Below are 15,701 nucleotides of genomic sequence, written 5' to 3' on the forward strand. Positions count from 1 at the left end.
TGTGTGTGAGTGTGTGTAGGTGGGGTGTACAAGGAGAAAAGGTCCCAGAAACACAGCGATGGGCAACATTACATCACCCCCCCCCCCGCAGCAGCAGGAGTGGTTGCCATGACAACCTCTTCATTCCACCCCTCCCCTCCCCACCACCACCACCACATCTTCATCGCCCACCCTCCAACCCCCCAACCCTCCAACCCTTCTTCCTCTGGCCACAACAGCAGTCTGCAGATGTTTTGTAACCTGACAGCAAGGCGAGGGATCAGCTCACCTCCTGGTCTCTTTGTCACACACACACACACACACACACACACACAAGCACGTGAAGCAAGGTGTCAACATTCTCTGCATCTCTTGACCTTCTTTCTGTAATTTAAACCAACAATTTAGCGAACATTGCTTTAAAATGAGTCCCGTATGATGTTTCTGCTGTTTTGGTGAAGTGTTAATTCAGCTTTAAGGTCATTTATGAAGGTGTATCTATGTTGCTGCTGAGCTGTAGTACATTATGAGAGGAGGTGCACTCCTTTGTAAGCATCTACACTCTCATTTATCATCAAAAAGTCATAATTCATCCATATACCAAGCGACAGTGTCACGGCAGCCACACACAAATCAAAACGCCCATCTGAATCCAGACTCTCCATCCTCAAAAAACATGAGACTGCTGACATATTTTTCTACCTAAGGTAATGTAAGAATTAGTTTTGATGCACTGTAAGACTGATATGAAAACAAAATAAAAAGAAGTTCAAAAAAACATGAGACATAATAGAAATAACATCAGTGAAGCAGATGAAGGAAACAAAAACATGTCTACTAAGTTTATACAAAAGTCCTCAATAGCTTGACAACATGAAAACCAGAAAACATCTATAGAAATCTGATATTGGATGTCACACGAAGGGTGACAAACTAAATCTGCCTGAACAATTCAATAATCCCTCCAAAACTAGAATCCTCACAACTAAAAATTATGTTCCCGATATGGAAGAAAAGACACCCAAAAACCTTCAAACATGCAGTTTTGCTTCGCCAAAGGTAATTTCACAAATGGGTAAGAGCTGGTAACTGTTCAGGGAATAACCTTCCACAATAACAAGACACATGTCGTCTAATTTTTCATGCCGTTTAACAGACAGACAGACAGACAGATAATCATTACGATGCAGCAGCAGCTGATTAATAATTCATTGTGTGCCATATTGTCATCACCCTCTGTTGTTTGCAGTCTGATGTGCTGTCGCCTGCTGATGTTCAGCTGACTGACACTTTGTCAGGGCTGCTCTGTCAGCACTGACCGGCTCCTCCTTCCAGCCGCCGATGCTTTAAAGTCACACTTTGTGAAATTCAATCTCCTTAATTCAGTTACAAACAAACGCTGCGTGTGTTCGACCGATAACTGAGGCCAATAATAGACTGCAGAAGCCAGAGCGATGGATGTCAAATATCTGTGGCGTCCATACAATGGGCCTGATGACTGTTAATGTGGGATTGATTCATATTTGGCAACGTGGGCCTTTCTGAAAAGATGTGAGGATCCCTCATCTGATCATTTCCTAATTTTTCAAGACTGATTTCATAATTCATAATTAAACACTATCAAAATTTTAATTAATGTATTATTTTACATGAATATTGGGCAATAAGGTGCACAGAGAATTAAAGATGGCGTCCTCCAATTTAAACCTTAATATGTTGATGGAACATTTATTTTCTCACAGTCACCAAATGGCACAAATTATGACAAATATAAATCGAATCATTCATATTTATTCAAGTATTTTTGCCGCTTTATATGACACATTTTACTTTATCGTGGTTCTGCTTGCTGTTAAGATGCAGAATGAATTGAAGCTTGAAGCTGCTCTAGAGACAATCTCGATCACTGAAGACTCCTTGGCTGGCTTTTTGTTTTTGTTTATGGTTCGTCATGTGGCAGTACAGGTTAAGGCTAGTTTAACTCTAATGGAAGTCAATGCATTCACAACACATATGGGAAACTGGGAGTATTGCAAATACAGTTTCACGTGTGTCTGTCCTAATCTGGACAGAAAAGCAGAGCATTATTGCAGTGAAGCATCGTAACTCCTCTCAGACCTTCCTCAACCCTGAGCCGCCGCAGGATTACGGCCCAAAATCCCTCGTCATTGTTTTTGATGTGGCATCACAGGGAGAGAGCCTCAGATGCTGTGGGACCCGGAGGTTTCACCACGATACATCCCAGCCTGTGCAGAAGCAGAGCCCCACTGTGAGTGACACAAAGATGTGAGCTGTGTGTGTGTTTGTGTGTGTGTGTGTGTGTGAGTGTGTGTGTGTGTGAGTGTGACTGGGCACGTCCAAAGCAAATTACACAGACAAAAGAGGAATCAAGGAGGCAGCAAATGAATGGCGTCGTTTTGTTTTTGCTCTTCAAAAGACAGACAGATGGTCTAACTGAACTTGAAGCCTGCTGGAAATTTGTTATTTTGAAATGGTCTGTATGTTGAAGAGGAGGCAACCTGATGAAGGTCAATCGCAGGTCAAAGGTTGAAGTGTGCAGGTTTTAATACTGAGTACATTTAATTTTGAGTATTCCTATTTCCATTTGGGAATATTCCAGTTTATGTTGCTTTTTTCCTCTTCACCACCACATTTCAAAAGGAAAAATAGTACTTTTTATTTGGCAGCTATAGTTTGCAGTTTTTGTACAGGTTGAGGTTTTACATTAAAAATAAAAAAGTTTCTAAGTTCTTATAACACAATCATTGTTTAAGATTAAATCAGTGGTTGCCAAACTTTTTGGCTCACAATCATAAACTGTGTAATTAGTGGATGGAGCTTCTGGGTCTGAAGAGTGAAGCTAAACCTGCATTCTTTCGAATAGCCAGCAGGGGGCGACTCCACTGGTTGCAAAAAGAAGTCTGATTGTTTGTAATATACGAGAAAAAAACCTTAATCCTCACTTGATTTATTACTTCAGAATTGTAGTCCACAAACCAAGGGGGGGCGTCAGGGTGGGTTTACACTTGCTGGCTGCAGGAGGAGCTGTGTCAACACTTACAAATCGCCTCAAATGATGTCACTTGAGTCAGTGTTGGTTGGGGCTGAAGACTACAAGCTTGAAAATTAATAAAATCTGGATGTGTGGCGTTAGAGAGACGTGATCTTACCAGACCTCTGTAGCCCCCTCCTCATCTCTGCTTGAAGGTAATACCTGTATCTCTGATTCGCAAACGTCAAGTTGCATTGTGGGTAATGTAGATGCCATGTTTTGACAAAGATAAATGTGTGGAATAAAAAAAATCTATCTGGTTGTGCTGCATTAATGTTAATACTTAAAAAAAACATTCTCATGAGTCTGAGAGTGTTCAGGACTTCAAAACTAAACTTTTCTGATGGTTTCTGTTCATGGCCAAAGAGGTAAAACTACCAAAATTTCACAAAAAGCATCTCACAACCCCTCACACCCCCAAAGAGGGGGCCTGACCCCCATGGTGGTAACCACTGGACCACCAAACTATTTATAAAGAAAGTTGAGGTTAACTCCAACGTGACCTGTTACGTGTTTGAAATTCAGCAAACAACACCAATGCATCAATATCAATAATCTAATAAAGCCTGTTTTTTTTTAGATATCGCCTTCTCTCCTACTACAAACACTGTTCTTCTTCTTCAAAAACTGGCACCTTCATTATGCACGATAATGTAGTCTTCAGTGTTCCCCTTTAAGTACATTTTACTGATAATACTTCTGTACTTTCACTGAAGTAGAATTCTACTGCAGGAACTGTACTTGTAACACAGTATTTGTAGATTGTTGTATTGGAGCTTTTACTTCAGTAAAGGAGCTGAGTACGTCCTCCTCTACTGACTTCCACAACGAATCCATCCTAAAATATTTTGCCATATTTCTCGTCTCTTGTCCGGCTGCCTTCATGTTTTCTGACAGTGTTTTCCTTGCTGGACAGATTGTTTCTGAGTCCTCGCCAGCCTGAGCGACGGTCCTGCTGGTTCAGTTCAAGGATCAAGCGGTCGTCACACTCCTCAGCACAATGGGGCTGTCTGTTTACTTGTACAATAGTGCATTTTTTGTGGAGCCAAAATCCACGCCAACCCAAAAAAAAGACTTGACATGCAGCCTCTGCCACGCTGTTTCCCCAGCGTGAACACCCTGGTCGCTGCCACCGCTCTGGTCTACGGGCCTCGACAGGAGCCCGAGGACGAGGACGGGCTTTTTTTTTCCTCACATGAATAATGATGTAACAGAAAGTAAGGAGAAGTGAAGGGCCTCCAGGCAAAGCTCTCACTCAATATGAATCCTCCTCGCGGCCAAAGCTTTTGCCCGCGCCGAGCGTGGGGCTTTTTGTATCGTTGGCATGACAACCTCTCAGTTAATGGCACAGCCAGGCCCATTGTGTCGCTCATTGTCTGTTTGAGGCCTTTGCACACAGCTGCAGGCATGTGCAATTTGATGTCCAATTTTTGACAGATTGCACGCTGAAGGAGGCAGCGTGGAGCCTCAGAAAGGTTAATTCTGTCAGCGGGACACACCAGCAGCAAGGGCAGTTTAGTAAAATCGATTAAAATACGTCTTTATCCATATCAGATTGTACATGCTGTTATTTAACTGTCTGGGCAGCAGGTTACTTTACTTTTAATACATTTGAAGAGTGAACAAAAGCACCGATTCATTCACTTCAGAGAAGATGAACATATTCTTGATATTTTACTCAACAAGGTTTACTTTATAAAAAAAAGTGTCACCTACAAGTTGTAACCAATGATTTAGAAATGGTTAATAAATTTATGCTTATAGCTCAGTAATAAGATATTAATAAGGATAATTTGGGGTTGCGAACTGGTGGAAATCCAGTTTGCTGGTCTCACCTCCTGATTTTAGATTTTTTTTAGATAAAAAGTCAAAATTTTCACAACTTGATAACCCCAAACCCTAAATCACAAACATTAGTAATCTATAAAGCATTAATAAATGATTTGTGAGTTATGATTGATAAAGCTGTTACTAGGGAGAGTCTGGGTAAAGACTCGGGGTTACGTCTTGTTCACAAAAACAAAAAGACTCTTTCTAAATGCTAACATCAACATGCTAACATGCTCATTGGGACAATGCTAACATGTGTATTTGTTAAGGCTCAGTTATGCACACTTGAATAAAAGCTCCAAAAACCCAAAGTACACAACCTGCCGAGCACCAAACAGCAGGCAGACACACTTAGCGACTAGCTGGCAAACATATTGGAGCATTTAGCAGCTAGAGAGCCAGATATTTCCCTCAGGAGTTGGTGGAGAACAAACACAGGGCTAAAAGAGAGTGAATTTGACTTACATTCACCTGATGGCCGGAAAAACAACTTCTAATAAATAATAATGTTGCTCTGTAAGTGATGCAACTGTTGGCTAACAAATTCATTTTAAACTGTGATGATATGTCAACATTGTGCTCTCAACTTGTTTCTGCTGCCCCCAAGTGGCCATAAAATCAGTTGAACGGTGACACATAATTTTAATGTTAGTTTGACTCCAGGGACCTTTGTGACATGGGGCTTACACCCCTCTCCCTCTCTCTCTCTCTTTTTCCTGTCGGCCTCCAGACTGTCCACTGACTGAAAGTAAGACTAACATGATTGTACCTTCAGAGCAACATTAGGGTGGTCCAGTCCAAAAAGCCAAGACAGGAAGTAGATCACAGGCTACCAGCAGATCAGAAACAGGCCGGAGCTGCTGCAGCACAATGGCAGTAAAGTAATATTGACAATGTGGCCGATGGTCAAAGGAACAGGGCAGGTACCTGTATAGGTAATGTGGGGCTAATGGGGTAATGAGGAGCAGGTGTGCAGGGAGGAACAGTGTCAGGTGAGCGGCTGAGGCAGGAAAATCTATGAGGGCAGCTGGTGGACAGGTGTGGAAAGTGCATGAAAATAGAGCGAGGAACAATCATTTTCAAAAGGGTAAAGGTTAAAAAACTTCTCTTTTTCTCTGTTTCAGACAATTTTTTGGTGAATGTTCATGGTGAGAAAATTTCCGACCAGACATTTTGATGTCAGGAATGGAGAGTCCTAATAAGACCTGATGGGAGACTCTTCTGGGCTGGAGTCTGACTTTGTGATTAGTTTAATAAGACATTATATCTCTTTCTCTTTGCTGCTTTTAAATAAAACACGTGTCTGCCATCACAGTGGCCACGGTTTGGTGTGATACCCACCGGACTGCACATTGATCCCCAGCGTTCAGATTTAACTGTCAGCTGACTCCTCAGACAGCAGCTGCAAACTCCACAAAACAAGAAACCCGAGGCTCGTCTCATCTGTTTAAGCAAACACACAAAGATTTGGGAACACGAGGGGAAACTGCTCTAAACAATGCGACAGCGACGCCCAGACAGCCGCCGCTGCATTATTCATCACAGCCGGAGAGGAAAACATCGCTCTTTTTATCTTTTCCAATCACAGTCAAATGTCAGAGCAAATATTCAAAAGCAGCTTCATTCATAGAGGTGGCTTAATGCCGAGGAAGGTTAGACACGCACGGTTAAGCCCATCTGAACTATTTGTCACCCCTGTTTGGCCAGAGAGAAAACAAATTCATATTGGTTATTCTGTCAGTTTTTCCTGCCAGTGAAATTAGGTTTAGTTTGCAACAAGCGTCCTGCAGCTGTGATTTATTCATGGATCAGCATTTTTTTGGATCTCAAACTGTCGTCTCCACATGATCAAAGTGATGAAGACAATGCAGTGACCCATTAGAAAGTTTTCACAGGTCTGAAACTTTCTCACAAGACTGAGTGATTTTCGCTGTCTTAGATACCTGGAGCGTCCTGTCAAAGGCACAATAATCGCTTCGGATCAGCAGATATTTGTCACCGAATGTCCTGACGAACCGCCAGTAGCCGTCCTGATACCTCATTTATTTTGCTTATCATTTAATTGGATCAGTTTCAGATGACTTTGTAAAGTAGTGTGCGATGTTAGACATGGAATAAATGTCTATAAAAGTATATCCTATTGTTTTGCCAGTGTGCAGCACTGAATTATGCTTTTTCAACATAGAAACATGACATATAATAAAGAGGTGACAGCATTAAACTGTACATCTTCACATCAGTGCAACAAAGATGGCCGTGGGACATCAGCACTGTATTTTAGTAACTTTGAGAAAATAATTGAAGCTCGTAGCATGTGATCAGATTTGGAGGCACACAAAGAAGATTCTGTGATTTTAACGCAGCAGCGATTCAACGCTTCTGCAACCCTTTCCTTTCACTGAAGGAAAATACAAGCAAATGAAAAGATCGTTTCCTGGTTGATAAAGAGTGTACAACAAATGCAGAAAGTACGAGTTTATACTGAAATGCTGCTTGTTGTACAGACCAAAATGGAGCTAAGACACAGAGGAGCTCCGACAGACACTGAAAATGTATTTTGTTTGTGTTTGCAGTGTTTCAGGCCCCTGCACATTCCACACGTGTGGATCCAAACAATTAGTGTCGGATGAATCTTTTCCACGTCAAAACTTCTCTGTCATATGAAACTGTAGTTAGGAAAACAAGGTCAAAGTTGCATAACAGGCAGCAAAAAACTGGCCAGGTGGAGTCTGGGAAGTCACAGCAGACAGTCTGGTGCTATAGTTAAAGCGCTGGTTTATATACTGGAGAGCTGATGAATTGGATACAGGTGTGCAGGTGGGGGTGGGGAACAGGACGGGTAGGGAGAAGGAGAAGATAAAATACACATGGATTTAAGCAGAGGGAAGTCTCAAGTCTGGGTCATAAAGTCCTGAGTCAAGTTCAAGTTTCAAGACCAAGTCTTCAAGTTTGTGTTTCAAGATCATCATGAAATTAAGACCAGTTTATTTTACAGCTGCCCATAAATAACAAATAGTAAACATTAGAAATGTTGTTTATACATTTATGAGTGTTACAAATTGCAAGTCAAGTCTAAAGTTATCAGATTTGTGTGATTTGAGCACACACTAATGCATATAGTGATAATATCAGTAATAATAATAATGATAACATTGTTTCAAAAGCACCTTTCAAAAGTAAAGTTGCAGTAAAAACATCTAATAAAAGCAAATACGATGCAGCACTTCAGATATAAACAACATGAAATAATTTAAATACGTAAAGACCATCAGTAAAGAAATACAGTAAAAGTGTTAAGCAGAGATCTAAAGGAAGATACTGAGTTTGCCTTCCTGAGATCTCCAGACAGGAAGTTCCACAGCTGAGGGACCCGGACAGCCAAAACCCAGTCAGGCTGGACCATTAGTGAGGCTCTGCCGGAGGATCTCGGGGCTCACAGGGTGTTGGCAAATCACAGATGAATTCAGGAGCCAGAGTGTTCGAGGCTTTTAAAACAAGCAGTAAAATCTTAAATTCTCAAACTCACAGGTAACCAGTGAAGGGCAGCAAGGATCGGAGTGATGTGGTCGCTTCTCTTTGTACCTGTTGAAAGCTTTGTTGTTTAAGATGCAGTCTTTGGTTGTTTCGTCTGCTTATACTGGAGTAAAGAGTCCTGCAGTTCATTTCAGTGAGGCAGGATGCAGCCGTGGTGCCAGACTTTACAGAGACATACAACTGGTTGTCATCTGCATAGATGTCGAAATCAACATGATGTCTATGCATGGGTGGCATATATATGGTAAACCAGAGGGGACCCAAACATATAAGATTCATAAGAAAATAACTGATATCAAATACAAAGCAATATTTATTATAATTATTATAATTTCAAATGTTTTTATTCTGAATAAACAGCTCAGGCCTCCCCTCTAGCTTCATTTGGTTTGTCATGTTTGACAAATAAACAGAATAAAGTCACCAAATGTCAAGAAATGAAACATTCTCACACATAATTTGCATATTAAACCGAAAAATGCAACAATACAACAAGTTTCTCTCTAACTCATCATAAAAAACACTTCATTCAAACACTACACAAATGGGAAATGGCCTGTATTCATATAGTCCATTTTATATTTATACTGTATTTCTCACCCAAATCATGGTTTGGTTGAAATAAACCCTTAATTCAGTCTGACTGAAAATACTCTGACTCTGCATGCCAGTGATGACCGACCTTCCTCTTGCTCCTCTCCCTCTTCACGGCTCTCCTGTCCCAGCCTGGAGTCAAAGTCCTGGTGTGAGTCTGTGTAAATCACCTCCACACTGTTTCCCCTGTCGTCAAACTGGCCCCCTTCGGCCTCGCAGGCTGCGTTCGGTCCTGATCCGGCTGTGTTCACCGGGAGGCTGTTGCTCCTGGTCCTGTTGCCCACTGTGTAAACACCAACAGCCCCCTAGCTGCACGGCTAACTGAGCTAACTAGCTAACAGCAGCTTGTAGCTATAGCACAGAGTCTAGTGAGCAGCAGTTAGCGGTCACTCTGGTGTTATGCTGCCCCCTGCTTGTTTGGAGTGACCTTCAACAGGTGGTCAAGTCTTACACAGAGCACCTTTAAAGATTGATGTCTTCAGTCAGAACGAGCAGAGCCAAAGAATAACTGATTGATTTGAGAAAAAACATTAAATAATGTTGACCTTATTTTTCAAGCGACACAATTGTGGCAAAAAACAGGAGTTTAATCATACAGATGTAAACACTTTCACCTCCCTTCAGGTCGTCCAGGAGGCTGTTTGAACACCTCTCTGGTCGAAAGCTAAAAGCTGCCTCACATAAACAGCAGCAGAGGTTCGTTGCTGTGCGTTCAGCATTAGCGCCACCTACAGAAACTTCACTGCCTGAGACGGTCACAGATTCAATTTAAAACAGCCTCATCCATCTCCATATACTTCAGGACGTCTGCTGTATTTGGTGTGACTTCTATTTCTCAGAGGTCGACATTAAAGCGGAGTCCAGTGTTGAGACAGTAGCAGTGTGTGTGTGTGTGTGTGTGAGCCAGGACTTCAGGGCTGGTGTAAATTATTCAGCAGTGGTGGGTTTCTCTCAGGGTGGATGGAAGTAAAAAGCCGAGCATCTTCTTCTTCCCTCCGCTGACCCGCCCAGTGCCATCAGCAGCGTGCAGCTGGGTCGCATTAATTATTCATGGTAATAACTCTGTGAAAGGTATACGGAGGCCTTCAGCCCTGTGTCTCCCCCTCTTTATCACTCCCTCTTTCCCTCCCTCCAGCAGCCGGCTTCGCTCCCCCAGAGCCAATGAAAGCCTGGAGTTCTTCAGTAATGGCTGAACCGTTTAAATTTACAGATTTAATTCTTGAGCCGTATTTTCCGCTCAGACGTGAAAAACTGAAAATGAGCAGAATAAAGAAAGACGTTTGTGTTATTTGTCTCGATTAGCTGGCAGAGACATCACACTGGAGAGGCTGCAGCACCTTGAGCATTCACACATTTTACACCTTTTCTTTCCATTAAAGGATCAGTTCTGCTAAATTACAAAAAGACATATTCTCACATTTACCTTATGTTAAGAAGTTAAGACTTTTGCACCATACAAAGAGCTTCGAAGCTATATTGAACTATTTATAGACATACAAGTGAAATAATTAATTGATTAATATAGTAGTTGATTGACAAAAAATTAATTAGCAGCTATATTGACAATCGATTACTTGTTTTTCATGCAACACACCAACACAACATTTCAGGTTTCAAGCTTCGCGAATGTGAAGATTGGTCAGTTCCTTTTAATTATTTTAATAATTTCTGTCACTTTAAACTCTGGTAATTTGGACATCTTTTCTCACTATTTTCACAATTTTTACAAACCAAACAAGCAATCGATTAATGGAGAAAATAATCAGCAGATTAATCCATAAATAAAATAAGAGTTGCAGCTCGACTGCAACAGTAAAATCCTGCTTTTACATTAATGCATGAGTCAAAGTAATCTGATGGTGTAATATATAATAGTATACAGTCACAGGAGGCATTTCTCTGCATTGAGCACTTTTACATTTTATACTTTAAGTGCATTTTTAGAATGATGCTTAGATACATTCACTTGTAACAGTATTTTTTTTTTTTTACTGTATACAGTATTTTAACAGTATTTTCCAGTCTGTTATTAGTACTTTTATTTAAGTAAAGAATACTTCCTCCACCACTGCCTCTGGTGGTACTGTATGTAGCCATGTAGAGGTTTTGTTTGTATATTGAGATATTTGGACTGAGGTGACACATTCACAGTGTTTTTCTTTTCTTTTTTTTCAGTCTTTTTTCTAATCTCTATTCTATCACCTGTTACCAATCAACCTGTTTACCTGTGGAATGTTCCAAACAGGTGTTTTTGGAGCGTTCCGCATCTTTCCCAGTCTTTTGTTGCTCCTGTCCCAACTTGTTTGAAACATGTTGCTGCATCAAATTCAGAATAAGCGGATATTTACAAAAATCAATGCAGCTGACGAGGTCAAACATTAAATATATTGTTTCTGTGCTGTTTTCAGTTGGGTTAATGTCAAAAAGGATCAGCAAATTATCACATTCTGTTTTATTGAAGTTTCAAACTGCATTTATTTTGAATCAGAGTTGAGGAAAGAGGTTGTGATGCTCCAACGTACAAAGTGTCTTTTCCCAACTGTGACCAGCAGTTTCTCTCACCTAAACAACCACAGCTGAACCCCTGAGGTGGCGAGTGGAAAACACTCAGTGTAGTTATTGTTGTCAGTCAGGAAAGTATTAAATGAACTGTTTTTGGGGACATTTTTTCAGTAACTAAGCACAAACAAAACTGGATTCCTTGTTATTTGTACAGACAGAAACTCTGACATGTCACAGTAGAAAAAAGCACAGGTGAACGATGGCTGAATTCCATTTCGCTGTTTCAGTTTCCAGGTGTCACGACCTACTGGGACACTTGAATGGAACAGAGCCATTATTAGTGACACCTGTGTGAGTGAAAAAGGTCTACAGGTGTGGCAGCAAAGGTTTCAGAGGCAAATACCTAAAACTGTTGCATATAATGGCAAAAAATATGACAGAAAATAGTGTTATATAGAGATAGGGCAATGTTAATAAATTCCCAAACTAAGCAGCTCTTTAAATGAACTCGTCTGGGATTTTAATACTGGTCTTTAACTTGCGTGACAAGCTGAGTAACATGAGTAAGGTGGCACATGTATGACCGTGATGCAAGAGGATTTGACTTCTGGGAGGACACAATCTTCTTATTCACATGCTCTGTGTGTGTCTGCCCCCCCTGACCCACTGTAATCCTGTGGTCTGCAACTGTAATCCACACACACACGCACACACTCACACGCACATGCACAAACGCACACAGAATCTGGATCAGTCTCTGCCAAGAGCACAAACTCAGGTCTAATGAAAGAGCATGTAATCTATCATGAGCTGTATCTAACCTTTATTATGGAAAGATAAATATACAACATGACTGATAGATGCACGCACATGCATATACACACACACACACACACACACACACACACACGTACACAGAGAGAGGGAGGAGGAGGTCTTGTAAATACACATTCATGTTTATTACCATTTACTATTTACATAAGACTATAGATCATTAGACTTTTTGACATAGACTTTTCATTTAAAACATTCAGATTTTTTACCCACAATCCCTTTTTTCTGTCAAAAGAAAAAAGTTATTCATATCCAATAGTAACAACTGTACAAAGACAGCCTGGTAGGTACAACAATTTACTTAAAAATTCTTATTTTAGTCAATGCAAATCATGTGACAACAAAAACAACAGCTGAAGAGTTCCCATCACGACAGTTTTTTTTTCTTTTTCCCCACAGCGGAGCCGAGTGATCACAAATGACTAGAGCTCGTATGTACATGCACTAAAGTGCTAGTGTTCAAAAGGCATGCAAATATTTGACTGATATTTGTACAACTGCCTTCCAGTTATGCATAAGGTTATTCAGTTTGTCGTCACCCATCTTCTACATGTTTACGGAGCCAAACATTCATCCCAACGTAAAAATAATTTACATCAGCATCAGAAATGACATCATGTGCCTCTGCTTCGGACCCGATGAAGCAGAGGTTAGTTTACGTTTGTTTGCTTGTGTTGTCTTCCCTCTCCTTGAAGCTGAACAGAAAAGTCAAAGGCCGGCAACACAAAGGTGAGGCTACGCTCTTCTTGGACAAAAAAAAAACAAAAAACAGCTCGAACGTCGACTGATGCGGGACGACGTAAAAGATGTTTTACGTAGAAAAAGAAAACTGTAAACAGATGAGGAAAAAAATGGTGTAAACTTCATACAAATGCAACAGCTGACTGACAGTTTTCACCTGAAAAAAGGTTCAGAATTGTGACTAAAATACACACATATGTATTAAATACACGTATACACACATGTGGGGTGATGAGTAACTCAAGTGTGTGCAGGCACCTCTTATGAAAATGTAGTTTTATGTCTTTTTTTGATATTACAGAACATTCCAGGCTCTTCTAAAGTGAAGTTCTGGTTCCTCGATGGTCAGCTGGTGCTACTGGGTGGATCACGACCCCCCCTTCAGGCTCCGTCTCGTCGGAGTCTCTACATTTGGAGGGGGTTTCTGAGGTACTGGGTCTTTTAGGCTGAGGTGGAGTGGGGTGAGAGGAGGTAGAGGAGGGCCTCACGCTGGCTCCTCGCCCTCCAGGATGGTCTTCCGGTGTCCCGGCGGCGGGAAGGTGAACCGCCTCTTCGAGCCCTCGCTCCACTTAGGGGAGGAGGAGGGGGAGCGGGCGGCCCAGCGTGAGGGGGGTCGGCGGTTGGCCGGGCGGGCCGGTCTCAGGAAGCAGGAGTCCAGGGGTGGAGCCACCGGAGAGCGAGGCAGGTCCTGCCAATGACAAGCAGCTGTCAGAGAGGGGGGAGAGAAGCGAGGCGGCTGCGGCTGGTCAGCCAGGAAAGAAACAGGAAGTGAACGGATTTAAAGCGAGAAACAGAAAGAAAGTGAGAGAATGAGCAGGGGCGAGATGTATAAACGATGCTAACAAAAGAACGAGTGATTGATCTTCCACTTTTACCAAAAAAGAGCTGCGAAATGAGTGAAAAAAGAAAGATAGTGAAAAGAAGGACACAAGCATCCTTTTAAACTAGAGAACGAGAACCAGTTTTTAGGTCCACCTGCACAATCTAACACTGCAGTAGATCCTGATGAGGACTGCGTCATGTGGCTGAAAGCTCCATAACAAACGAGTAAGTGTCAGCTGCTGTACCAAGGTCCAGAAGGAGGGAACTGTCTAGATCAAACATGCAACAGAGCTTTTGGTTGACAGGTTAAAGCTTTTTAGACATCTAGATTACATATATGAGCGTTGTTTTAATAGAGTTTCACTGATGAGGAAAATTCAATATATCTAAAAAACTTTAATTTGATCATAATTACAGTTACACCTTTTGACCAATTCAATACTTAAGGGTAACGTTTGAGGCTGCAGTGCATGACTAATGTTCTGTTCCCCTCATGTATGTAAAAGAGGACAGAAGATTTAAACAGGTGCAGTGCTGACAGCTCGTACGAAGGGGTGATGAGCGATGGGATGAAACTGAAAGAAACAAACCTCAGTAAGCTCAACAGAACCAACTTGAAGCAGCGAAATGAACCAATGAAGCCTCGCAGCGAGTGGCATTTTAATTTCTCAGCCTCACCTAACTGGAACTTACCATCTGCTCAGGTAAGCATGGGGTCGGCTAAACAGGCGCAGGCATGCAAGTAATACACAAATAAAACAGTCATTCAGGGTTGCCTAGTTACTGCTGACACACACGCACAAGCCTTCTCCAACTTTAATGGGGCATCATTTACTGCAGAATAGTCTCATCTGTCCCAACACACCTTGACGGTGCTCAGTCACTCGCTGATGGGAGGAGCTAATGACACGCACCTGTTTTAACTGTTACTGACCTGCTCCGAAATCACAAGCAGAACAACGTTTAGCAGATCGCACAGATTAAAAACCACACAGCTTAAACAAGCTCGAGTTCTTCTATTTGTGTAGCTGATTAACGGGCGAAGCAGCGGAGTACAAGAAATGATTTAACACAAGAATAATGTCGGGGAACAAGGCTTATGTTCATTTCATATAGTTTATTTCACTTCATTAAAGTCGGAGTTAGACTGTTCAGATAGGGGTGATATATTCGACTTGGCACCTACTAACGGAGAAATGTCTGGAAACCAACACGGACGCCGCAGATCAGCCAAAATCCCTCGTTTAAAGTAATTAAACCCACATTTTAATGGATGTAATTTTATATTGTCAATGCACACAACCAGCTGTGCAGTCAGCTGTGCAATGACGTGAACGTTTCCATCGCTATCATCCGTTCCACATGACACATGGCGTTAGTGGCATCTAAAGGAAGCAGCCCTTTCACAATAAAGTTCAGTGGAATTAAACACAACACAATGTGTCAGCGCACTGCTGGTTCGTACAGGTGTGTAAGAACACGCGAGCTGCTTCAGCTCTGTTTACCCTGCTGGAGGCAGGTGAGGGACAAAGCTGTGCTGGGTCATGACCAAACATGGAGGTGGTGTGTTCAAGGCAAACACAGGGGTAATAAACCTGGTTCAAGGCTGTGTCTGCACACTTCTGCTGTGGTATATAGACAGATTAATGGTGCTGAGATTACTTTTATGCATCTGTCCCCTGGATGAAACAGCAAAAGCGAGAAAAAGAGGATGATAAGATGAGAGGAGAGAGTCTGTGGGTGAGATTCTTTCCCCCTCAGAATGATGTCGAAGTGTGACTGAGTGAACGATCACGCCGGGACATCACACCAC

General features: G+C 41.8%; 1 protein-coding gene across 3 annotated transcripts in view; it reads right to left on the bottom strand.

Annotated features, from left to right (window-relative positions):
• Positions 1–12,463: 12,463 nt before the first annotated feature.
• LOC121614960 (microtubule cross-linking factor 1) overlaps positions 12,464–15,701 on the bottom strand; it is a 70,698-nt gene continuing 67,460 nt past the window's right edge. For 2 of the 3 annotated variants that reach the window (XM_041949068.1, XM_041949067.1), the window contains one exon: positions 12,464–13,754. In XM_041949068.1, the coding sequence (XP_041805002.1) occupies positions 13,551–13,754 (204 nt within the window). In that variant the 3' untranslated portion in view covers positions 12,464–13,550. The remainder of the gene's footprint in view (positions 13,755–15,701) is intronic. The other variant, XM_041949069.1, reaches the window with a different exon arrangement.

This window comes from Chelmon rostratus, chromosome 12, assembly GCF_017976325.1.
Source record: "Chelmon rostratus isolate fCheRos1 chromosome 12, fCheRos1.pri, whole genome shotgun sequence".
In the NCBI taxonomy this organism is placed as follows: Eukaryota; Metazoa; Chordata; class Actinopteri; order Chaetodontiformes; family Chaetodontidae; genus Chelmon; species Chelmon rostratus.